Here is a 27,196-nt window from a genome sequence, read left to right on the forward strand (position 1 = left end):
CGACGGTAGTCTGGCTGATATACTTGTTTCAGTGTCAGGGGAGTGCAGTAAAAGTCTGTAAACCCCTGCTGTCAGAGTGGTTTGGTCTGCTCTCTTCCTCTAGCTGGTCTCGTTCCCTTCACTCTGGTAGCTGCTCCTTTACAGGCACAGAATCCCCATGTGGTCAGAGACACAGTTTGCATGTTGCAGACACAAGGTAGTTTGTTTCACACATACATTGCAGGTACGGTTAGTTAATACTCCAGCTGCGGAGACATTTCCCATGACTCTCTATCTCTGGTATGTTAAGCATCATAGGAAAGTGAGTACTCAACAACTAGAGTCCCAAAGGGTAGCTTTTATATCATTATGGATTGGTACTACGGCTGGTGTAGAATGCACATCTCACTCAATTACGTTCAGCAGCTATTTTGTTAGCTGAACATCATGGGAATTGTAGCTATAGACTGTGGTTGTGGTGGCCTATCATGACCCCCATGATATACAGTCAGTCCTTACTGGCTGAATACCATAGGAATTCAAGACTGGGGTAGGTGTGGCTAATCTAACCACAGATATTGTAAACTTAAGTTCTAATGTTGCTCAGGTACAATTTGGTCTGTTAGCTACTACTTCCATGGTCATAATTTGGAACGGTTGTTACAAGCTTCCCATCTGAAGGGGCTGCAATCAATATTTCCTGTTGCAACAACGCTCTCCAGTATCATCTTATGCTTTTCTTTTGATGTCATTGGCGCTGCATTCTTTTGGCCGCTCTCATGATGTATATTGTGATGTGATTATATGCTTTTTGTGCGTTTTGGCTGTGATTGGTCTTTATTTGTATTTAGTCTGGGGCCAGTCTGCATTTTCATCATAGGCTTTTATCTTTGAGGTGAATCCCTCCAGCATGTTACTATTTACTGAATGGTGTATACAGGCCTATATAGGTATATCGGCATATATAGATATGCTATCCCTTTAACTGTGCTCTCTAGTAAGTTAAGCAAATAAGCCTTAAGAGATCTGTCACTTTATTTTTTTCCTCAATCAAAGAAGAACACACACAGATTTTAAGGAGCTTTTTTTCAGTTTCTATGGCAACAACTGGGCTAGCATCTCCTTTTGTGTCACGTTAAAAGGACAGTCTACTACCCCAAACAGTCTCACCAGTGATGGATGCATATTAAGGTACTTAGTAAATACTTATATATAGATACTGCTTCCCCTGAGCTGCAGAACGCTGCCCCATCTGCTCGATGTTTGTGCCACTTTTAGCTGAGAGAAGAAGTGTGTGACATCATTAGGAGCATAGGGGGTCATTTTAGACCTCTTGGGAACCTCACCTTGGCCAAAGCATGAAGCATATAGAATAGTGATTTTAATGAATCACTCTATGCCTTCACATGCAAAAAGAAGTAAAATACAAGGTAACACCAGCTATCTTACGCATTAAAGTGCTTATCATGGCTGGAGTGTGCCTTTGTGTTCTGGGGGAGAATCGGGGATAGCACAAAATCTTTAAGGAAACATTTACACATCATAGACCCCGTCTCTAAAATTCGTTCCTAACTCCTATACTTCTAACTAAAGTATTTTCTGCAGCCCTTCCAGGCAGTCCAAACAATCGCGTCAGGTGACTAAAATGTTCCAGTATAACATGACGCAAGCTGGAATGATGTAAGTCAAGTCTGATTTTTACATAGACGTAAACAATCGACTACGTTCCTGATACACAATACTGTTATAGAGAGAGAGACTTTTTTAGAACATAAAGGGAATGTGCATAATAAGACAAATAAACACATCAGAATTGCATATTTCACAGAGCGCATCCATAATAACACATCGCTACGATGCCGTTAAATTGAAAGAACTAATTTTAGTGATCAAAATCCCTAAAATTAGAAAATATGGTGTAAGCCTGAGAATGCCATGATGTAATTTAAGATCAGATCTACAATGGAGGCATATGCAAGCGTGAACTGTTGTCAGCAGAGTTGTTATGTGTGTGTCCAAAGAGCCGACAAGCTAAATCTTTACACAGTATAATGTAGTCAGGCATACACAAATACACACATTTTCACTTTAAAGAACAGTGAAGAATGACTTGGAATAACAATTGCAGATACGCATGACATTTTAAACTTTTCCATATGCTTCCGTGAATTAATGCACTTCACTGGAAGCAATATTCATAAGCAATGATTTTGTTCTTCCTGTTTAGATCTATAAATGCCCAGCTGGCTCTTACGTTCCAGTGCAAAGTTCAGAGGCACGGATTGTTTAATGAAACACGGGTCACAGTCACCTTAGCCTCACACACTCCAAAATCATACACGTAGAGGGAGGAAAGGGCTGACACAAAAAGCACCCCGGCCTGGAATCGACTGATCTGCAATAAGAATAATAATACTGTGGCTAGACATGTACCGAGACCATTGCTACTGTTACCTTAATCCTCCGAGGAGGGGAGCAGCGAGATGAGCCATCCTTTGTAAAACAAGGTAAATCAGTCACGTAAGAAGGCCTCTCTATGTCACCAGTTGAGTATATCCTAGCATGGAACAAATGCTCAGCACTGTTCTCCTTCGTTAAAGTGGGATCACTCTTAGACAGATGTTCAGCGCTTCTGTTTACATTAGTGGACGTTGGACCTGTAATGAGCAGAGGAACGCAGTGCTTTTTTAGTGCTTTTTTAGGATAGCAGAGATTTGAAGGATTATGGAATGTTAATTCATTTGGAATGTCTGGAGAAGAAGGAGTTCTGTCCTTGTGAAGAAAGCTGTGTTTTTTTCCCAGGCTGCCTTCCTCTTGTGCGCTCGATTGTATATCACCAGCTTCAGATGAATCGTAGTGAACAGTAATAGGGAGTTCCACATCTGGCAACTTAAAACCAGAGCCATGTTTAGTGAAATGTCGGCTGTCATCGCAATTGCCAGGGATATCGTTACTCACGGACAGGAAAAAGTCTTCAGACACACGACCGTTTCCATTCCTTTCTGTAACACAGTCTGTGGATCTCATTCCATTTTCTCCTTCCTTCGTTCTGCTGGACTTTTTCCTTTTAAAAAATCTCCTGCCTGGAGAGTGTTTTGCAGGGCTCAAGGGAGCCTTGGAAGGATCGAAGGTATGTTCCTCCTGAGATCGAACGCATCCACAGACATTTCCCATTTGTGTATATAAAGGAAGCACATCTCTATATACAGATCACAATAACATCTCTCGAAGGTCTTGCACAGACAGAGTCAAATAAGCATTGTGTTTCCTCGCAGACAGATCACTCCCAAGCTCAGCAGCGTGTAGCCATTTTGGTAGCTGAGAAATGCACACGTAAGAAATGTCATGGCTGGGTGCCCAGGGCAGGCCTGTCTCTCATTAGATGTTGACTTATTCCTGGCCACCAATCCTCTTAGGCAAACGCTTAATTGCCTCTGTGCTAAAGCATGAAGTAAGGCTGATTATAGCTTTCCAAAGGCAGGAACCACGAGCATGTGACTTGAAAACTGTCAGATGCTCTGGAGTTTCACTTTAGCTATTTCTACCTGACACATGGCATGGAGCAGATTAACCTTTGGAACCATAAAGGAGAGTCAGCGATCCAGAGCAAACACGAATCGAGGAAATAAAGCGATTAGGTCATTTTTTTCCCAGATTTTTTTTTTACACTTGAAATACTAGATTTTACATTTAGCTAATCTTTTAAATGTAATCAGCTTTGAACTAAATGAGAAAGCAATCTACAGTTGGCAAATTAACAACGTCACTTAAAGGGGCATTATACAAAGTCCGTGAACACATCTTAGGGAAACCTTAACACGTCGGTAGAAGAGCAGATCATCTAAAGATGTGCATTTTTTTTTTTTAAGTGCTAGCATAACAGTATGGAGCCACCATTATCTAATAACCCTTCATGTATCACAGCCAAAACTGCAAAAATCACTGTCAGTGCTGCTAAAATCCTATTGCTGGTGCTTAAGCACACGAGTTCCTTCACATCCATAGATACTGTATGTGCCTTCTTGGCTCCTATTTTCTGTGTGACTGCCAAACTCTACATGAACAGGTAGGGCTTGACAGTTGGTCACCCCACCATGTTTGATAATGTGATGCAATGTAGATTAGAAATGGACATGTTCCATGTCATGAAGACAGAATGAGATGCAAGGAAGGTGTCAAGATGTAAGGGCAGCAGTGAAGCTTCCACACGATGAGTCACCTTTTATAAATATGCTTTTTTTTTCAATCTGTTTCTGTAAAAACCCTTACTTTAATTGAGCCAGCAAGCAGCATGGAAACAAATTCTATCATTAATATACTTTTTTTAAATATTGGGTATCCTACACGTTTAGTAAAATAATATTGAGTAGGAGCACATCTATGGCCTAGAAGTCCTAGTATGAAGTGGGACCTCCGCCAATCAATCAGTAAGGATCATTTATCTGAGAGCCAGCAGTTGTTGTACAGCTAATTACTGGATCCTTGTGACGATAGGAGTCTGCAGCCAAAGGGAATATCAACTTCAGGGGCAACCACATGTCAACATCACAGTTGTACAGGGAGCACTTGCTCTGGTGATATTATAATACTATTTTCTATATCACTTGCTTTGTTCCACGTTCTTCAAGGGCTTCATAGAACTTTACCCTAATACTTGGGTAAAACTGAGTTACAATGCTATACTTTGAACACCTAATAATGTGCTTCCTACCCATGCTGAGTAATCAGTTGGTCAGTAATAACTTCTCACAAGCTGCAGTTACGCAGTATAGAAAGCTATAGGAATCCATATTTGGAAGGGGGAATTATTTCACCGTGACACAACTTCAAGGTGAAGGATTATTTTAGTCTTCAAATTCCAAACAGCAAACAGTAAAGATCACATAACACGTTTCTATCCACAGCCCTTCTAATGCAAGTGGGACATATGTTTAACTCTTTATTCTTCAGAACAAAGTGGCTAAACATTAGTAGCAGTTATCACCAGTCATTTCCAAAACCAGTTTAATTATCAAAGGCTTTCTGGGTTTTTAAGAAAGTGGACATTTTATCTCAGCATAGGTTAGGTCAGTATTGAGTGGCCAAAACACGTGCGGTTTTTACCCTGTCCAGACCCCTACTCCCCTCCTCTCACTTGACTTTTCTTCGGCTGCCAGAACCAATTGTCTTCACCAAAGGGGAAGAACAACTTGAGGAATAATCATAGATATCCTGTACTAGTAGCAGTAGTGGTTGAAATGGCTTATAGACGGGGACTCTAATACATGGAATTATTTTGTATACCGAACTGTAAGATACAGCTTTAAGCCATTAAAGGTGTGATGCATCGTAGTCATCTGTTTAATCAGCACTTACAGGATTAATGCAGGTCCCATTCTGCGGTATACTGGTGTGAGTCATGATATATACAATTGTTTCGGTCTGCATTCTTGAAATCACTGTTTGAAAAATATCTCATTGTTCTTTCACCACAAACTTTCTGGCAGCAACACATTTGGGCACCATCTCATGAACTATATATCATCGCCAGTTCTTACTGTGCATCATGTAGTATACCTATTAATGGTACTTACACCATTTGGCATTGTTTTTTTTAGTTCTCGTAAGCGCAGCTCCAGGTGATATGTTACAATGATAAGAAAGCATTAGTGTTTGATTATATACAATGTATAGTGACCTTCTAGACTAGTTTTTTTTTTTTACACTAAAGTGAATGATATGTAATATTAACCCCCTAATGACAAAGCCCGTACATGTACGGGCTCAAAATGCATTGTTTTCAATGGGTTTAGGGACCGCCCAAGGGGTTAAGAAGCAATATTTTGAAGGTATTTTGGGTTTCACAGACAAGCACATAGCACCCTGGAGATCATGTTTTCTCCCTGTGGCTATGTATTTCAGCAGCTGCACTCGTTTAACCTGTTGATATAGAAAACGGCAGAGCACAGCATTATTTGCTCCAAGGGTTAAAGACGATTTACGCACCCCCATCCAAAATACATTGCAAAACTATATGTACATATATGGGCTAAATAAATAATTTGAAACCAGGGTGAGAGGTCTCATTAATCATATATGTCCATTGAGTGTCCCTGGATAGCAGATTACGTTCTCTTGATCGTACTTAATAGCAACAAAAATAACAAAACATGCAGCAGATTGGCAGGTCTTTCTTATCATGAATTCATGCACAAATCGTCAGCATGCAAGCATTTCTTTAATAGAACTAGATGACTTTGTAAAAGGTTAGGTACGTTTGGAAGTCATGAGCACAAAGAGTTTTATGTTTTCAAACATCCCTGGAGAATTATTTTATGCTTTACGTTTAAACATGACTGTTTTACACTAAATATAGTACAAATGCGAAAAAAAAACTGTGGTCCATTTTGGTTCCCAGAAGAAAAATAAGATGCTGGGCTCAATAAATAAATAAACCAATAAAAAATACAAGAAATTATAAAATACAAAATCAAGGTATAGCTCAAGAATGAGAATTTCCTCTTCTCCTATATTTCCGTTACTGCCAGCAGAGCTTTCACACATATAAAAAGCTGGAATGATTTCTCAGTCTAAAAAAGCTCTTTTTACTGTATACAGCCCACTCATCAATCTGAAAATAAGGTGTGTTACAATTACAATTGTATTATATCTTTCATAACAGAAAGACAGAGCTACATATTCACACACACTATAGGTTATGGGATATGTGTAATATATAAAACTTTGTACCAGGGCATACTGGGCCACCATCAGGGAGGTAAAGTCGGTATAGCTGTATAAGGCCCAGCATCTTTGTGGCCTTTTTGGGCCCCCACAGTCCAACAACCTTGGGAGTAGGGAGAGTTGTGCTTCTTTTCAACATGGTGTGCTCTGGAGGTGGATTTTCTGTTTTATGGAGAGTACCTTGGATATTAACTGACTCTGATGGACAGTGGTGGGGAAGATGTCCAATGGTGGCCCTCTCCATATAGATTTTTTGGAATTATGCCAGCATTTGACCAGGCCGGAAGGTGATGCAACTCAGAATACAGTTTTGTGAGGATTTTTGGTGTAACTGTATTGGCGTAACATGCCTACACTGCACATGACCAACAGGCACACGACAAATTACACGCTCCACCACAATCCTTCTGTTTTACAAATGAACCTGTTGCTAAAGCTATTCTGCAAGAGGCACGACTTGTGCTTTACTGATATATGAAAATGTTGGTTCTTTTTCTTTTGAATTTTAAAGCATCCATATCACAGTGTTAATCTTTACACACACCTCGCAGTGTACATTCCTTAGCCTGAGGTGATGCAGTAGCGTACAGCCACTAGTAATAGAAGGCCAGCTGTTGTGTGTGCAAGTCACTCTCCATCTAACCTTCAAGGAACATGTGCTATTTTTACTTTGTACCAAACCCTGCTAATGAACTCTATATAGCTGTCTCTTAAACATTTTATGTTCCTGTCATTCTCGATCCGCAGAGAGCCCATAGCTAAAAACTGTCACCTGGAGGAGCGGACGCCAGCAAACACTGCTTCAGTGTCAATGTCTGCATGCTGAATTGGACTAATGGCATGCGAGGACGAGATTTCTTTAGTGGCAAAAGCACAAGGGCCCTATAGAAATGTAATCTGATAGTAAACAGCTCCAAACAAAATGTACTGGGATGTCATAATGTATAGCCGGACAAGGAGAATTTGATAGCTGTAGACCACAGATAATTGGCTATATAGTTGAGGATTGGAGGGCTGGTAAAGGCCTTACTGTATGGGTTGTGCGATGTGCATCCAACCTTCACAGAATGCTTCTTCCACTGTAAGAAAACTTTGCAAAGGCCCATAGTGACAGAAGAACATTAAGGAAACAAATAGTTAATTAAAGCTGACTTTACCCAATGAATATTTTCCTCTCTTCACAGAAAATATTAGTAGCAAGCAAAGTTGAAATGTTTACTGCTGTCCTTCTAAGGACCTTTTAGGAACCTCTCTATACGTTTGTAAAAGGACCCATGAATCTATATGATAGCGGTGTGTTCCCGTTACGTTTTTGTGGCGTCCTCATGCGTTTGCTCCTTTGGAGAAGATATGTTCAGGATAAATACTTCTCCACGCATGTGATAAACTTACTGCCAGTCATGTGTGGCTCAGAGAGCCATGTGCACGTGTGAAGAAAAATCTAATTTATTTCAATAGGAACTCTTAACTGCCATTGATTGGTTGCTTCAACAATTGTTAAAGGAGGGCAACTGCAGAGCTGCAGCTTTTACCTCAGGCAAGCGCTTTATTTTATGTTTTCATTTTTGAAGGATGCATTTTAAAGGACTCACAGAGCACTTTAATATACATTCTTTTATAGTGGTGCTGTCAAGGACAATACATGTATATAAACATTCAATGGAATGTAATTAAAAAAATATATAGGCAAGCTTTTTAATCCCGTGCAATCCTAATGCAAACATATTTTGTTTACTGACTAACTTCAAAGGCGGGTAGTTAAATTATACAGTATGTCAATATAGCAGTTATACTGTTTACAGACATTTAGTTCAGTTTATATGCATTCCTATACTGTATATCTAAGCATGGTCGCCAAATAACCTACACACAGACCAGAAATGTCCCTCATCCTTTTGCCCTTGCTTTGGGATCAGATCTCCAAGCTACATGAAAACCATTCCTTTGAACTGTCAATAATTGTTTGGGTGATCATTTGCGAAAAAGTAAGGACTACTTTACCATGGGGATCCAAGATCTGTGGTAAGAGTGGACAACCTAGCCCCCAACATAACCATAATCAACTTCATGTAGTGAGGTTCTATGCTTTCTCTCAATCCCCCCATAAAAAAGCTGCAAAGGAGGGAGCAACAGCTCAAAAGGACCCCCCAGTCAACATATGGCGTTTACTGGCATTTGATAGCTAAGAGGTCACTTTAAATATTCATGATGCCCCCCTTACTTCAAGACATCTTTGGACCATGGAAAGGTGGGGGGTTCTACTGCAGCTTCTCCCTAAGGTACTTCCATATGCATTTACTGCTCAGGAGGAAGGTGCAATATTTTACAAAATGAACATTAAAGCTAAATTAATTTACTTCTGTTACCAAGCTCTTTAAGTCTACAGTGCCTAATAGATGTTTTTAGTGATGATACAAATGCAGATTAATATTCTTGAAATGAGTCATTATACGAAAGGTATGCAATCCATGGCTTGGAGACAGTACTAAAATACTTGACTACAAATCTAATGAAAATAAAAGTCAGAGTTATTCTCCTGACTCCAAAATAATTGATTCAAGAAGTAACAAGAAAACTCCTTGAAGCGTGCCTGGTAGCGTCTACTAAAGGGAATGCGTTCACGGGGCGACAGGTGCAAATGTTAGAAAGACAGAGAGAGAAAAAAACTCAAGCAAGCTTTCAGTGGATTTTGGAGGACTCAGCAAATTAAAACACGTAACAAGAGTTCTGAACTCAACAAAGATATTTCAAATATTTGTGATTTGCAAACGATTACATTTATAGATTATTGGGTCTTGGCAATGTATCAAAGAATAATAAGGATACAATTTGTAAAAAAAACACTCTTTGTCTAGACTAAATTAAGATTTTTTAATACACCCAACCTTTTTTTTCCATACACCCAATAGGAAACTGACAGATCTATATCTCATTAATCACTTCGTATCCAAGTGTTTTTCATAGATAAACACCAAAGAAATGACATTTTGTTTTGTTTTTGTTTTTTGTTCAGGACAAGTAGGGCTTTTTATGAAACCATATTTATACATATAAAAAAAATATTTACTAACACTATAATTTACAAAAAAAATGACTAAAAACTTACTCCAATACTTTTGGAAAGGTGATAGAAGTAACCCCTGCTGGTGGTCCTCTTCAGGATTTTACTTGTATCTAGAGGGCACTCCTGATGATGTTATGGTGACATCATATAAATTTATTATTTAGTATTAATATACGTATGTTATTATTGTTTTTTTACTTTAACACTCCCCTTTTCATATTCTAATCACACAGTGATGAGGAAGCAGGGCTCTGGAGCAGTACGTATGATCTACTAGGAGGTAGTTCTTTAAAGACCCTATAGGACAATAAAGACAAATGATTTGGGCATTGAGGCAGCTCTCACTAAACACTGTAGCTGTCAGCTCGAAGCCTGTTCTCGAATGAAGTGGCTTATAAGATGTGCACAGACCCATAAACAACATACTGGTTTTATCTGGGGACTGTTGTTATTGTTGCTGTTTCAGGATCTAATGGTGTCGCCACACATAGGCCAAGCAGCACCCAGACAGAAGGTATCTCTGTGTCCTCCACACACACCCCATGTCTTTCTTTATAATTAGAATCAGGGCCGGCCCTACAATGGAGCCGACTAGGGCAATTGCCCCAGGCGGCACTTCAGAAGGGGCGGCACTTTGCCGCCCCAAGCGGGTTTTTTTTGTTTTTTTTTCGCTTACCCGCTCGGCGCCCCTCTCTCTCTCCTCTGCGGCGAGTTTCCCTGTTTGGTCTCGGTGCCGGCTTGTAATGCAGAGCGCCGGAAGTGACGTGAATTTCCGGCGCTCAGCATTACAAGCCGGCACCGTGGCAGCACAGGGAGACTCGCCGCAGGACTGTTTAAGGGTAAGTACCGGTGGGGGGGGGGGGTAGATAATGCCGCCCCCCCCCCCCCGGCGTCGGCGGGGGGCGGCATTTTAAACTTCGCCCCAGGCGGCGTTAAGTCTTCGGCCGGCCCTGATTAGAATGCCAGTGTAGGCCTACATAACAGTTAAGGAAGACCACTAGAAATGTGCATGTCGGTAAGTCTGGTCCTATGGCAAGAAGTAATAGTCTTAGGTCTAAGGAAGTTCTACCTCACTAAAGGGGGTGTAGCGAAACGATGCAGTCTTCCATAGGAAGTGGTAGAGGTTAATAACAATGTGGTAATTTAAACGCATGAGATAAGCATAATGCTATCTTGAATATAAGACAAGTCCAAGGAACATTTCAGGTTTAAGCTTTCCACAGCAAGGAAAAATAAGAAGACTGGGGGCCTTAAAATCCTGTTTCTATGTCACAATGGCGCTGAGCTATTCACAATTTAGGATCTTTTAAGGTAAAAAATTAACCTAATGAATGGTGTCTTACCCATGAACACTGCTTAAAAATTAAACCACCCAGTTTAAATGTATGAGGTACGCATGAAAAAGCATAGTAATTTGTAAAATTGTCATTGGAAGAGATTGGCAAATCAGAGACTTTTCTTCAAAGTTGGCACAAATAGCTTCATTCAATCTTTATCTTCTGAAAAAACAAAGCATTGCCAAGAGACATGCAGCATCTAGCAAAACCAAACCCTTCTGCGAAATCTGATCTCATCACTAATGAATGCTGCGCTTATTGGCTACAGTTCACAAACAGTATACTAAGCCTGTTTACGGGTGTAATTCCACAACATCAAACATATACACCTATATATTAATGATATTCCAAGATCCAAGTATCCACACCAATTTTCCAGCAGCATTACAGTAACTCCCAAACGTTAATTCAACGTGGAGAACTCAGCTAAATTGCATTTACTACCTCCTGATTGCATCTGTATGCCTGTCCACGTCCTACTACTACTTAGGCGCTATGGTGCTCTACTTTCCTAATTCATTTTACCTAATGTAACCCGATCAAAACGTCTGCATCACTTCTGCACTTACTATATTTTTTGGCCTCTGTTTTATTATACAAACATACATACGTACATACATACATACATACATAGAACAGTAAATAACATCTTATTGGAGCAACAATAATCAGAATCTACTCCAGGGTTGAGAAACGTGTTACTCATCAGACATCGTTGGGACAAACGTCCATCATTCTCAGCTAGGATGGCATTGCTGGCCATTCTAAAATAGCACACATCCAAATATTTCAATAGATCAAAGGGGACACTTTTATTTTACAGGTGAGGTCCAGGAGATTTACTTAGCCATTATATATGACTCTATGACTTACTGATACATTGATACATAAATGTACTGTAACTTAGACATAAACAAAAAATGATTTGCATTTCTAATTATTATTCCACCTTTCAGGGCAATAAATCTCTGTCAAACACTCATACCCAGTACACATTCTGAGCTCCAAGAGGGGCATGAAGTGAGAGAAGAGGGCCAGGTGGGACTAAGAGGGAGACTTGGCAGGTACACTTTTTACTTGCATTTGCAGGGCTGGTCCCCAATAAGCAGTTCAGACATGTGCTGCTTTTTGTATTATTATTCATTGATTTAAAACACGGTGCCGTACGATGGGTAAACGGGTTGCCCAAACCAGGACACCTGTATTGGGAGGTGTGACGAGGGCCAGGGGGCAGACAATATTATAAGATGTTTGCAGTAGAAGCCTCCCCTCCGTAACACAAACTTCCATAATACTTCCTGAAGCACTATGAGATCTGTAGTGCCATCTAGTGGAGGTGTGTGGAAAGTGTTGGGAAAATGCTTCAGCATTATCCAGCAAACAGCAGAAAATATAGAATTCCAGTATTTAAATATTTTCGATGTGACTAGAGCTCACCAGGTGCTGTAAGATAAATATTCTGGTGTAACTTTTGAAACACGTATCACTGTAGTCACTAATGAACTAATGAAATGTTAATGCTAATTGACCAGTCCAATGGTTACTATGATGATTACATCACAATAGTTTTATACATAACGCCCATCTTATTTTGTTTAAATGGAACACAGTTTATGTGGAGTTTTTCTAAATCCATTACATGCATGAAGTTTTACTTTCGTATTTCCTTGTGTTGTGATAACATTATACAGTATAGTAAGTCGTTGGTAGCGAAGGTCCACCAGTGAGAGAGGCAACAACAAGTGCTGACCAAAACATACTAGGAAGTGATGTTCAACAAAAGTTGAGGCCATGTCCACCATGAGTGAAACAATAAATCGGTTTACATGGAAAGTTATAAAAAGGTACAATGACAACCTTAAAAACAAAATAAACAAGACGTGGAAAGGACCATACCGAGGCAGAGTCCAAGGAGTATCCTTTAGAACGTGTAACATCAAACAATGTGTGACGGCAAATACTAACCCCATCGTCGGTTGTGAGACAGCTGTTTATACACATGTAATACTACTAACACAACGAGACACTGTCCTCCAGTCACTGTCCTCCAATCAACGATCACCTCCTAAACTTAAATGGTGTCGCTGGAATGCCTCGATCAGGAGGCATCCAGCGACACCAAACACTTACCTCTTGATGGACTGTGACCGCTCCGGAGAGCGGTCACAGCCGCAGCTGCCGGTGATCTTCGCCATCAGCAAGATGGCGGCGACCCGGGAAAAAAATTAATAAAGACGAAAAAGTTCGCTAGACGGTCTCCTGACCCTCTAGAGAACTCTGGCTCCACTTGCAGGTTGAATACAGGTACTGCATTCAACCATGCAAGTCAATGGAGCTCAGCTTTCTAATCACAGTGTGATTAGAAAAAAATAAATGAAAAATAAAATAAAATTAATAATCATTAGAAAAAAAATAGTAAAAAACCAGTAAAATGTAAAAATAATTTCCCTCTGATGTCACTATCAGGGGAACCTTCAAGTTGAAAAAAAATCTTAAAAATGTTTTAAAAAAGGCAAAAAAAAATTAAAATATATATATAAAAAATATATTTTTGTGAGCAAGTCCTAAAATTAGCACATTAGCTTAAAACAATTCTCGCATGGAAAGAGTTAAAATACTGGCATATTAAATGCCCATGGGGTGTCTACTTTTAAAAAATCTATGATTTGATGGGGTAAATTGAATTGGCCGGATTCAACAATGTCCCAAATAACACGGGGGGAAGGATGGCCACACATCTAATTTCCAATTAGAAAAATGCACACGTACCAAATGTGGCCTTTTAGTTCCCCCCAAAAATGACAAACCCATGCATGTGGGGTATCACTGTACTCAGGAGATGTTGCTGAACACATATTGGGGTGTTTTGTGACAGCGGCATATACCAGGAGCTGTAAATTCATACATAAAGTAGGTGTGTGTGGGAAAAATACACACACAAAAATACTACTGCAAACTTTGAAAAAATGCTGGTGGTAAAATGTGTGCATGCAAAGAGTTAAAATACCAGCATTTAAAATACCCTGTGGTGTCTAGTTTTCAAAAATATATGGCTTTATTGGGCACACTGAAATGGCCCGGCTCAAAGATTTACCAAATAGGGCATGGGCAGTGGATCCCCAAATGCCAAAGTTCCACATTGAAAAATGTGCACGCTCCAAATGTGGCCCTTTTGCCCCCAAACAGCCAGGCAAAATCATTCATGTGGGGTATCACTGCGCTCAGGAGATGTTGTTGAACACATATTGGGGTGTTTTGTGATAGTGACATATACGAGAACTTTTTAATTCATACCTGAAGTAAAATGTGTGTGACAAAACAAATGCAAAAAAATGACTACCTCAAAGTTTGACAAAGACTGGTGGTAGATATGGTGCATGGAAAGAGTTAAAATACTAGCATTTGAAATACCCTGGGGTGTCTAGTTTTCAAAAATATATGGCTTTATTGGGCATACTGAAATGGCCCGGCTCAAAGATGTACCAAATAGGGCATGGGCAGTGGATCCCCAAATGCCAAAGTTCAACATTGAAAATGTGCACGCTCCAAATGTGGCCCTTTTGCCCCCAAACAGCCAGGCAAAATCATTCATGTGAGGTATCGCTGTACTCAGGATATGTTGCTAAACACATATTGGGGTGTTTTATGATAGTGGCATATACCAGAACCTGTTTATTCATACCTAAAATAAAATGTGTGTGAAAAAACAAATGCAAAAAAATGACTACCATAAAGTGTGGCAAAAGGCTGGTGGTAGAATCTCATGCATGGAAAGGGTTAAAATACTAGCATTTGGAATACCCTGGGCTGTCTAGTTTTCAAAAATATATGACTTGATGGGGTAAATTGCATTGGCCGGCTTCAAAGATACCTGAAATGGCACATGGGGGGAAGAATTACCAGATTTGGAAAAAATGGCTTTGAAATAGCAAAACGCTACCTGTACTTTTTGCCCCATAATGTGTAGAAAAAAGCAAAAAAACATAAAAACATTGGTATTTCTAAACTCAGGACAAATAGTAGAATCTATTTAGCAGGTTTTTTCATTACCTTTTATAGATGAGTAAAAGATTTTTCAACTAAAAGTTAGAAACAGTCATTTTTTTCTAAATTTTTCACCATATTTTATACTTTTTTTAATAGTAAATAATATGATGCAATCAAAACAATGTCATCTAAAGAAAGCCCTTCTTGTCCTGAAAAAAACAATATCTAATGTGTGTGGGTTCAGTAAACGGGAAAGAAGAAAATTACAGCTAAACACGAGCAGCGCAGAAATGTTAAAACGGCCATTGTCACGAAGGGTACAAAAAGTAAAATTAGCCTTTGTCACGAAGGGGTTAAAGGGCCGCTGATGGTCAGAATTTTATATGGTAGCAAATTAGTTTATCGGTGTGAAACAGCCAGTATCTACCCGACCAAAAACATGCAGCGACGGAATCCAACTAACCAGACTGCTAATCACACAAGAGAAACGCTATTAACGTTTAATACAGAGACTGATTTTATCTAAACCACGGAAGTGTAAAGAACCGGCTTCCTCCCAAAGATACGTTATCTCTTTTCAGCGAATACACCCTCATGGCTCTGCAGTGCATGTCTGTAATGGTAGGAGAGGGCGATTTCTGATCTACTTAGGCAAAATCCACAATGTCTGCTAGTGGATAATTACAAGAAAACCACACTTTTTATGATTCCTTACCAGCGTCGCAAACCAACAGTAAGTTCAAAAGCACATCCTTTACATCACAAGACAGATAAAAAGGTAGCGTACCTGAAAGTGCAGTATGATGGTCCATATCAAACCCAAAGTCAACTTGGGATTCCCATCTGTTATGTCATCATTTCTGATATTTACTAGTTTCACCTGTAATAAAGTATCATATTTTATATACAATTTATGCTCATTGGATGTAATTGTGAGACATGTAAACGGTGGCACTGTGATGAGCAACATGTTCATGTATTGAAAGATTCTTATATACATGGGGTACAGACATTGGTTTAGGGATGGGGCACATCACGGGTACAAAGCACCCCTCAAGGTTTAGTAGATAGGGGGGCAAGGTTCAGAAATCTGATTGTAGCTGTCATTACTTTGCCTTGCATCTGCTACAATGTAAAGAAATACATAGTTATCCAACAATGAAACAAAGAACACTACAAAACACTAAATGAATTTGTTGGGTCTGTTGAATTCCTCTCTAGAAAGCCCTCTTTTTGGTCAAATTTCTATCTGTCACACATCTCACACATGAAATCGCCAATTATGTTCCTGCATAACACATCCTAGTTCAGTTATATTTTGTGTGTCTCAATTTTAAATTTTTTAGGACATGGTTTAGAGAGAAGGAACATCCATTTATTCAAAGTATGTGTTTACTAAAAGCAGTGCTGCTGGAGATGCATGACTTCCCAGACACGAAACACAAAGTGATTTTTATTGATGTGGGTAACAGCAGAACAACAAAAATATACATGCTGACATTTAAACAGTAGAAAGAAAAGAACATGCTAGATATCCTCCGTTAGGGACAACTAACAACAGCACTAACTCCCTGTCAGCCCAGTGATATCAAAGAAGGGAAGGCACAATGTCATCCACAACCGGACTATGCCAGGAACGGAGACGTGATGGTTTCCATGTAACGCCGTGCTAAGGAGAATTAAAACCGTCTTAAGAAAAGCAAGCATCAGGATACTCAATACTTACTCAATAGTAATGAAAATAAAGTGAAATTACCTGTCTTTTTTTCAAATAGTCAAGTGCAATTTGTACATTCTGTAGTCTATGAAAGCGCATTCTGCCTTTTTCACGGGGCTAAAAAAGAAAAAAAGAATATGATTATTTAAACGGCACTTCTATAGGTCCACTGATTTCACGATGAATCGGCACCGCACTTCATTCTGCACAAGGCAAAAACTGCCTATCCCCATTATTACCCCCCACCCCATTTCCGAACAGAATAATCCACTAAGCACTTAGTGAGTAACATAGCATCTTATTACGTGTTTTCTAGTGAAAGCTATTTAAACAGCTAACCCATTTGAATATTGTCTTGGATATGGCTGCTAACAGGGTTATGATCTATTCAGTATCACAGGATCTATTCAGTATCACAGGGTACTATGTATTACGAAGGGCCAACACCAGAGACATTCTCCTGCAAAAAGGGCTTTGACGGTCCTGTTTAATGTATAAAGAAACTGAACTGTGCATTATACAGATCCAGCTTGTCCCTTCTCAATGGAGAAGCATGGCGGGTAGGCCATTAGTAATTCATCATGATGTCTGTGAGTTCAAACTGCAGCTATCCTCCCACCTCAGTGAAAAGAGTCCTATACGTGGGGTCAAGTGGTGGGGCAGCATGCTAAATGAGATCTAATTTTACATGGAGCAGTCTGGAACCCTGCCTTCTGCATGCATAGGCTCCAAATGAACTTGGCTTACAAAATGTCTAAAACCGTTCACTATCTGCAGCGTGTTTGCTAAAAACTAGGAACATAGAACAGAGCATTTAACTCATGGGGTGCGTTAACTTAAAAGTACATCCGTCACATTCATAAAAAGCAGGAAAAAAACGATTTACTCGTATCACTTCTACTCCCACATAACCAACTGTTCATAACACATTATGCTAAAGCTTTAAAAGAAACACTGAATATATTCTATATGATATAAGCATTTTCATGGAGGTGACAGGTACAATTAAGGCTACAAAACTAAAATGAAGCAAAAAAAACCCCAACAAATACATGTAAAAAAAATGTACATGTCTAAAAATTAACATAGAGACCAAATGATTGCTGCGTCAGAACAGATTAGAAAAGGTACAGCCAATCATTTTAAAGGAAATTCATCGAAAGAAGATGGCAGCGGGTTTCTGAACATGTTAGTGCACTAGGTTTGGATTAGCACACGGAGTACCCAAAACACAGAACTATAGACATTAACAGAAGTTTTGTGACGTGGGATTAGTGAATAACACATTTTAAACCTGCGTTCCTGGGTCTGAATCAAGGTGGTGAGTGAAAATCTTGAATGTCTCCTTTCACGTTTGATGCTCAGCACCTTGTCTCAGTCAGACCAGAACTAAACAGATTTCCATGCAAGGCCCGGCCCTCCGTGAGACACAATGAGATGAAATCCAGAACCCAGTGGCAGCCAATGAGTGAGAAATATGTGAACAGAACCGATCAAATCTATGCTAATCGACCACGCAAAGTAAACCAATACGACCTTTTCCAGACCTCACAAAGCTTCTCTGGAGAAAGGTGGCAAAACGGGGTTCAAACATCATGCTGCTGAGTGACTATTCAAGAGAAAACCATGCATTGCCAGTGGGATAGGAGAAAAGGCTCATCTAATCAGTCTCCAGCTATCAAAAGACTGAGAAGTTGAACTTGAGTTACTACAAGAAATGGACTGAAGAGGTACTAGGCTGTTCTTGACGCAGAAAGGGAAGAAACCCCATTGAACGTGAAGATCCCAACTTGGTACCTATAGGCTAACTGTATGGGAAACACCATGATTGCATAAAAGTTCTCTGTAATGGTTCTCTGTGCTTTGTGACGTTCCAGAACTGCAATGTATGGTTAACCTCGACCTGCTTAAAGCATGGTGGGGAAACATGGATAGGGTTGTGCTGTGGAAAGCTGACAATCTACGCTAGACATATGTGCTTTTTTTTTTCCAATACTTTTTCTTCTTTTAGCATAAGTGACACAGAAACAAGAAATGTTTTAATAAGAATATACATCCACTGCCTCCCAGGGGTTGAGTAGGCACAACTCTCATCACTCATCACTCTCAATGAGTCAGTAGTGACAGCAATAGGATCCCAACAACCACCAGAGGGCAGCAGAGGTCCACATTTTGTTTACTCTGTTAAACGTAAAGTAAATATATTAGTTTGTTTAGGAATTCCTAGATCCTAATAAGGTTTAGCTAAAAGGCTGCTATTATCATCTATATGCTGTGGTTATGTACAGTAGAATACTCTGTGAAAGGTGTAAGTGTGTTACAATGTGTGATTTACAGCGATCAGCCATGCAAGGCACAGGCAGCGCTGTCACACAAGCATATTAAGAAGGTGCATGGGGCATTTGGGGGACAGAAGGGGGAGACCTATATGTGTGACCCTGATTTACAATACAGACGTTTATTCATTATAAAGGATGAAACATTTCAGCTCAGCAACTTAACTATTCATTATGAAGGGCCAAACCCTGGCCCTGTCCTATGCATATGTAACATGGAGGTATTTCTTGAAAGGGAACATGTATCTGTTTGTATCTGCTAGAGTGCACTGGGTGAGCTCATATAATGTCTATAAGCTGTGAAGGCTTTTCACAGATACTTGCAAGTCTACTGCTACATAACCACACAATATCAAATAAATAATGGCAAATAGATATCAAGCACAGATCACAGCAGCGCAAGTAAACATTTCGCTTAAGGACGAGAACCCTGTATAAGACCAAGGGCCTTCAAGGATGGTGACTCCTCCTGCGATATGTGCTTGTTTGTCTATTTAAACGTATACGCCACTACTGCCATCTAGCTGCAAGTCTAAGGCAAGGGTCTCCAAGCTTTCATTTCATGAACAATACTCATGATTAACACATGGTTTCAAGCCAACGTACTGAAATAATGCCATTTCCAGGATAAAAAGGTTTCTTTTAAACATTTTATTTATACTTTTTAATAATTTTAACATTTTAATATACTTTCTGAGGTTTATGCATACAGAAATGTATTTACATGTATGCATCGCCTCCTACAGAGGTCATTTAGGAGCTACTTGTCATGTTCACCAGATGTAAGGATTGTCCCATAGGCAAGGAGATATTGGCACATTGGTGTATTACTTCTGTCCAGACAAATGTGCTGTTAGCACCACATAATAAGCTAGAAACAAGATTGAACATACATTTAAGCAACACTAGACTGACCACTGCAATGACTAGACAGGTATTAGTAGTGTTATGGGGGCCACACCTACCCCCTTATCCTCATCCTCCACATCCTCATGCTGATCATACTCGCATGCGTCAGATGGACTCACCAACCGTAAGGTCTTCAAAAAATCTCGCTCCCTCCGCTAATGAACACAACAGACAGAGAAAGAAGGCACGGCAAAGACACAAGACAGACCACAAATGAAGAGAAGAGCATGAAAAGAACATAATGGAGAGGAGGAACACAGATACAAGAAGAAATGCTTACCACAAATAAAGGAAATGATAATTGGGGAGCCGTTGGGGACAGCTATGGCTGTTAGGTGCGAGGGTGCTATGAAGTAAACCTCAAACACAGGAGAGCGTAACGCCATTGTGTTAAACCGGCTCTGGAGTAAAACTGTAGCTAATGTTTCAGTACCAATAAGTCACAGGTCACGAATGGGTCGAAGTTCTAAATGTGAAGCAGTGACCATGGAAGCCATCAGGATGTTCCTGCTGCAGCTTCACACTCAGATCTCTGCACCATCTCAGCTCTTTATACATATGGACAAAAGCATTACTTATGTGCTTAGTGTGTTCTTCATATACTATTACTGCAAATAAGCAGGAAAGCCAACACGCTGCCTGTTATCATGACAGCAACCCTTACAACAAAATAACTGTTTAATTTTGTAGTTGTTATACGTAGAATAGTATTAGAATGGTCTAAGAATTATTATTAAAATTAATATTAGGGATATTAATATAGCTAATAAGAATAGATAATTAAGTATACAATAGGCTGTGGATCATTTCTGATATCATGACTGTCACACATTAGAGCTGCAAACCGTATTCATACAGCCAGGTCCAGGAATTACAATAGTAATTCTCAACGGAAAGTCCTTTAAACATTAAATGTGATTTTTCTACAGGTATGTCAATGCTTGTTTTTAAAAGCTCTGTATTCTATTTTTTGCCGAACTAATAAGATGTTATGTCCCTACCGTGAAAGTTACCTGTAAACTGCACATAGGTTGTAATGGATCTATAGTTAAATCTAGAATGAATCTGATACAGATCAGTCTCTTTATACTGTTGACGTCAAGGGCTTTTTTTTGTAAACAAAAAAACAAACATACATGATAGAATATAAGAGAGTGTGCATGTGTGAGAGTGTTGTTATGAGCACCTATACTTTGAAACACATTGCATCACCCAATCCATTCTAAATTTACTAAATCCACTTTACTGTATTTACATCGGGCTTCTATTTACACCCCAGTATAAAGTAAGCCGTCCCCTAGGTGATGTAAGTACACAAAGAACATGTATGCTTTATCTGTACTTGGAATAGTCTGTGTTCCCTAAACATTTCAAACAGTTTCTTGTGATATTTATGCATTTTACCAAATGAAAGCCAAATATTTGGAAATGCACACCATGTTAGCTTGCTTTCTGAATGCATCCACAAACAATTCATGGGGCAATTAACTAGGAATATGTCTAGGGAAGTGGCACCCTACTTATTTATTAAACTACACATAGGTTGTATTTCTGTTTGTCGGTGTAATTATTTTGAAAATATTCAGTTTAAAAGGAACAGTTTATTTGACATAACACAGGCTGAGACCAGGGAGGAGGTCCAACTAGTGTGTGAACAATTCTGTACTGATGTACACCTCCTGTACCTAATTTCTCATGCCATACAGCACCAAGACTTTGAGTAAGTTAGGAAATGTACAAAAATAATCTGAAAATTGTGTTTTGTAGAGCAGTGCTAAGCGAGTGATAAAGAACATATAAATCATATGCTTAGTTTACTGCCCTCACTTTTCTTGCTGCTCCTCGATGGGTACAGGGTTTTTTTAATTAGGACTTACCAGGGTGTCTCCAGACAGTACTTCTAGGAGGGAGATCAAGTTATGCCCATCCCGCAAATCTTCATATAGGTCGCCGACATGTTTTCGTACCTATAGTGAGAAATAAAAAGAGAAAAAAAACATTTCAAAACAACTACTGGTCTTGTATTGAGCTATCCACATATTTTCCACTTTGTATCAACTGTATCTCAACATGACATGGTAACAACTCGATTGCTATTTTTGGTTTTTAAACAGAATATTCAAGGTTGCGGATGAATGAGTTGTATAGCATTATAGTGCTATTATTAAAGCCGCCACTAGGTGGCCCACCGGATCCTGCCAAACTGCATGAACAAGCCCTTTTTGCATTTAGAAGGTGTCCTATCACAATAATAGCTGCAAACAAGCCACAACGATTACAGTGCATATGTCCCTTATGCTCATCAGCAATTTTTAACCTTCTTAAAATGAAGGCCAGTAACAAAAAAATTGTATACACACTAATGTGCATAATAGCCTTGTATGAAGCGGTTTTTTTTAGTTGAAATGGGAAAAATCAAGCAAAACACGCTATCTACAAATATTTTCATTTCAGCCAAGGCCAGAGACACATTAAATGAGAGGAGATTACATGGTGGTGGCACCAGTGTGCGCGACACAATAGAACCTCTCACCAAAAGAAAAGGAATTATTAAGCAGTCTTAAAAGTAGAAAAAAACTCAAATAAACCAAGTAATGGAAATTTACAGTAAAATATATAGAGGTTAAACTACAGGAGGGAAGTATATTTCCAAGGAAGGAAAATGTTAGGAGAATAGGTCATAATCTAAAACTAGAGGGTCAGAGGCTTAGATGTAATGTAGCAAAGTTTTACTTTACTGTGAGGGTGGTAGATAAGTGGAGCAGCCTCACTGCACAAGTGGTAGATGCTAATACAGTAAACATGCATGAGATGACCATATTGCTATCTTGAATCTAAGAGGAAACTAATGACCGAAAACGTCTTGGGGTTTGTACAGCAGGAAAAATGTGCAGACTAGATGGGCCTTGACGTTCTTATCTGCTGCCAAATTCTTTGTTTCTAATACCAAAATTTGTCATATCTGTCAATAAACACTACCATTGTTTTAAAGCATAAAATAAACAAACTGCCAAACATATGGGACCCAGAATTCCATTCAACATGAAATATTAAGTCCCTTCTGGAACCACGTCGGGGGTCTGATCTTTCATACAGCAGATACAGCACCTGCCTATTTTTATGGGACACGGATTAAGTCTTGATACACATATCCAAGCCTTTTCGGTTATGCCATAGCCCAGCTACCCCTCAATGCATTCATTGAGATTGTTTAATGATATTCATCATATTTATTCAATTTCAAGGGTGGAACCAGCACTGAATGTGCACGTAGGGATAACTGATTTAAATATAGCTCCGACTGTTCTCCTGATAATGCTAATTAGAGCCTCATCTGTGGTTCTAGGTCAGCTTGGTCACAGTCAATGCTGTACTTTTAGGTCAGGAAATTCTGCATACCTCTATGCTGAGCAAATCTGTTTTACACAAAGCAATTAAACGATGAAATGTGCAAAGACACTCATACTTAACCGAACGGAATAGTACCGCAAAAGACTCAGAAGGTATTCCATGTTTGCTTCCAATAACACATTACAATGTGTACTATACTTCGTCCTTCAGTAGCACGCTAGTTAGATAAGGAATGGGTACTGTCTGAAAGCAAGTACACAATTTGGAAACGAGTGAAGCCACACGCTGATTACAAGACATTTAACATAAAGGAGCTTTTTTGTCTAATTCTCATTCAAGAAATAAAACCAACTGTGAAAAGCTAATTAAGTTACTTTACATCATACATACTCCTCTAGTACGCAAATGGCTCAAAGCGCAAGCCATTCCATTGCTCTCTGTATAGTTTCCTAGTGAAATTATTACAAAATAAATAAAAGGTTTTATTGTAGACATGTTTTTCAATATATATATATATATATATATAAAAGGGATGCACCGAAATGAAAATTCTGGACGAAAATAATGTCCACAGGGGCCAGGCTGCTTGCCTGTGCGTTGGTCGCGCAGTGTGCAAGCAGCGTCTTTTGTACCGGCCAGGAGACCCAGCGGCGTCACATGAATGCACGTCACATGACTCTGCTCCGTTCCTTCTTCCCCTGGGGGCGGGGCAAGAGAAGTTGTTCGTACAGAGGGAAGTAGCAGAGCTATAATGCATTCTCCTGTATGCACTACAACATACATACAACTGATGCTACTCCTGTATCTAACAGCAGCAGTGCTAGAGCATAATGCCTCCTGCTTACACTACATTCAGACATTCAGCAGAGGCAATGGGGGCACTAAGTAAATAAAATAGAAGTTTCATGTTCTAGTTCTCAAAACTAGAGAAAACCAGCACAGATCTCCGTGCAGTAAATCAAGTTCAAGCAACATGCATTCCTATCGTGGCTCCCCTTTCCTAGGTTGCCTAGTGCATGATCCGTCCCTGACTTCAATAAGCATTCATATGCTATCCATACAACAGGATCATAAAATGTAATTTTTTTTTACTATACTCTTAATTTTAGGTTTGTAGTACTAAAAGTGCAAGGGTTGAGGTGGCACGGAAAATATACTTTAAGTGCAGCTATAGAAATGAATACCATGGGATAATAGCAACAGTAGTTTCCAAGGGATTATGGACTTTTTTTTGTGTAAATCTTTGCCAAAAAGACAAGATAGGTCCTGTAACATCCTGTAGATCCAAATGATCTGCAACATGATTTACCCATGGCATGGGACACATGGAATCATTCCAGTAGGCGCTCCCCACTGACACACACTCCAAGAAAACAAGGAGGCTTCTTCAGAGAGCAGGGAAACCTGGGTTATGTTTGTAAAAGACCCTTTTTCAACACTACATAAAAAAGAGCCTGATTCTCTCTAAAGCAACCGTGAAGCTTACAGAGGCTCTGTTATATGAGAAGTCCTGCTCCTATAGACAGACTTCTCATATAACAGAGGCTCTGTAAGCTTCAAGGGTAGGTGACAGAAACGGGCTACACAAGACCACAGCGACTCACTTTTATTTTGGAACAGGACATCTGGTTAGCATTATAGGCATTCATTCACCAAGTTTGGGGGAGAGCTAGACATTCATTCTGGAGGTCCAGCGACAGTGAGATCTTGCTGAAACTGGCTCTATTAAAACTGAATGTCGGGAGAGTTCCTGAAAGTGGGTTCATTAGTTGAACTTTGCATTGTGCAGAGCCAGGTCGGCCATTTACACAGGGGCTTGGGGTGGATGGCTCTCAAGATGTCCCCTCGTTGGCACAGTAAGTAGCCTGTCGGACTCACAATATGAAGCCTGAGAGATGGATCTTTACACAAAATGAATCCTGCTGTTTGATATTTACAATTCCCATAATCCACAGCTTTTGTATGGCTGATAAATCCTGATAACCGTAGGAGGTGTAATTCAACAACAGCTCCTCAGCTACCTGGCAGCTACGCTGGCTCTATATATGGGATTTTCAAACAGAAAATAAAGTTATTCACCTTCATTAAGTGCTGATTGATCCATTTTGTAAATGTCTTCTTTTGCACTTTGTCTCTTTCATCTGAAAAGAAAGAAAGGAAAAAAAAAAGAATAAATGTTTGAATAGGAAAACAAATCCTCTATTGTGAATATATAGACTGCCGACAGCCCACATTACTTTAGATATGTATCAAGCCAGTGTTTGCCACCAGCAATATACATTGTATCTAACTTACAACATATCCCACTGAAATTAATCAATAAAAGAACATATTTGGGGTCTCAGGACCCAAATGGATTACTTCATAAACATCCTTAACAGTGGCTGCATCATACTGCCAGGCATGTCTTTTCCCATGAACTGTATGGCTGTGCTAATGAAGCCACATGAACACTGTATGACATCTTTCAAATATCCCCCAAGCATGATGTCAGCCTACAAACAAAGCAGGGTTTCAGGATATTCTCACCTGAGGACAAGTATCTCTTTCATTACCATAGAGGAATCATTCATAATGACAGAGGTTCTGGGTATTCCCACTTTGCTGATTGGCTATACTGTGTTCATGTAATATTATGCAGAATACTGCACAAATACCCTGTTATCCTATTGTCTACACAATTTGTTTTTCCCTCTTTTCAACTTTTCCTTGGAAAAATAAGACTGCAATCCTAACATGCAGCCCACCAGGAAACAAGGTGCCATATGGGAGCCTGGTGTAGTGTTCTACATTCATCGCAGTTGGCCAAGAGGGACACTTTTGTTCTTGTGGGCGTGGCTAGAGGCGTGGTGGGGGGGTGTTACGGAGACTTTTTTGTGACTCACTGGTAGCTATTTATGTAAAGATATTTATAAGAAGTAATATAATGTGTTTTAGTTACTTAAACCTTTCCTAGCTTTTACATATGCTGTTCCATGGCATGGAAGCTGGAGTTCCCACAATATACTACGTGCCCACAAATGATGTCCCCACAATACATTGCGTGCCCACAGATGATGTCCCCACAATACACTGCGTGCCCACAGATGATATGCCCACACTACACTGCGTGCCCAAAGATGATATGCCCACAATACATTGCGTGCCCACAGATGATGTCCCCACAATACACTGCGTGCCCACAGATGATGTCCCCACAATACACTGCGTGCCCACAGATGATATGCCCACAATACACTGCGTGCCCACAGATGATATGCCCACAATACACTGCGTGCCCACAGATGATATGCCCGCAATACACTGCGTGCCCACAGATGATATGCCCACAATACACTGCGTGCCCACAGATGATATGCCCGCAATACACTGCGTGCCCACAGATGATATGCCCACAATACACTGCGTGCCCACAGATGATATGCCCACAATACACTGCGTGCCCACAGATGATATGCCCACAATACACTGCATGCCCACAGATGATATGCCCACAATACACTGCGTGCCCACAGATGATATGCCCACAATACACTGCGTGCCCACAGATGATATGCCCACAATACACTGCGTGCCCACAGATGATATGCCCACAATACACTGCGTGCCCACAGATGATATGCCCACAATACACTGCGTGCCCACAGATGATATGCCCACAATACACTGCGTGCCCACAGATGATATGCCCACAATACACTGCGTGCCCACAGATGATATGCCCACAATACATCCCAGTTTCCTCCTCCAAGCTCAGAATGTTTTCTAGGCACGAGTGTATCACAGTGTGTTA

At 39.9% G+C, this 27,196-nt stretch overlaps 1 protein-coding gene across 1 annotated transcript in view; it reads right to left on the minus strand.

Annotated features, from left to right (window-relative positions):
- The window catches only part of LOC149302355 (dystonin-like), a 220,535-nt gene that overhangs the window by 128,404 nt on the left and 64,935 nt on the right, over nt 1-27,196 (minus strand). The window contains exons 5-8 of the mRNA XM_089482516.1: nt 25,483-25,544; nt 21,930-22,019; nt 16,847-16,924; nt 15,878-15,970 (exon numbers count right to left, since the gene is read on the minus strand). Coding sequence (XP_089338642.1) covers nt 15,878-15,970; nt 16,847-16,924; nt 21,930-22,019; nt 25,483-25,544 — 323 coding nt within the window. The remainder of the gene's footprint in view (nt 1-15,877; nt 15,971-16,846; nt 16,925-21,929; nt 22,020-25,482; nt 25,545-27,196) is intronic.

Source organism: Sceloporus occidentalis, unplaced genomic scaffold, assembly GCF_023333645.1.
Source record: "Sceloporus occidentalis isolate IW3139 unplaced genomic scaffold, rSceOcc1.0.p SCAF_19, whole genome shotgun sequence".
In the NCBI taxonomy this organism is placed as follows: Eukaryota; Metazoa; Chordata; class Lepidosauria; order Squamata; family Phrynosomatidae; genus Sceloporus; species Sceloporus occidentalis.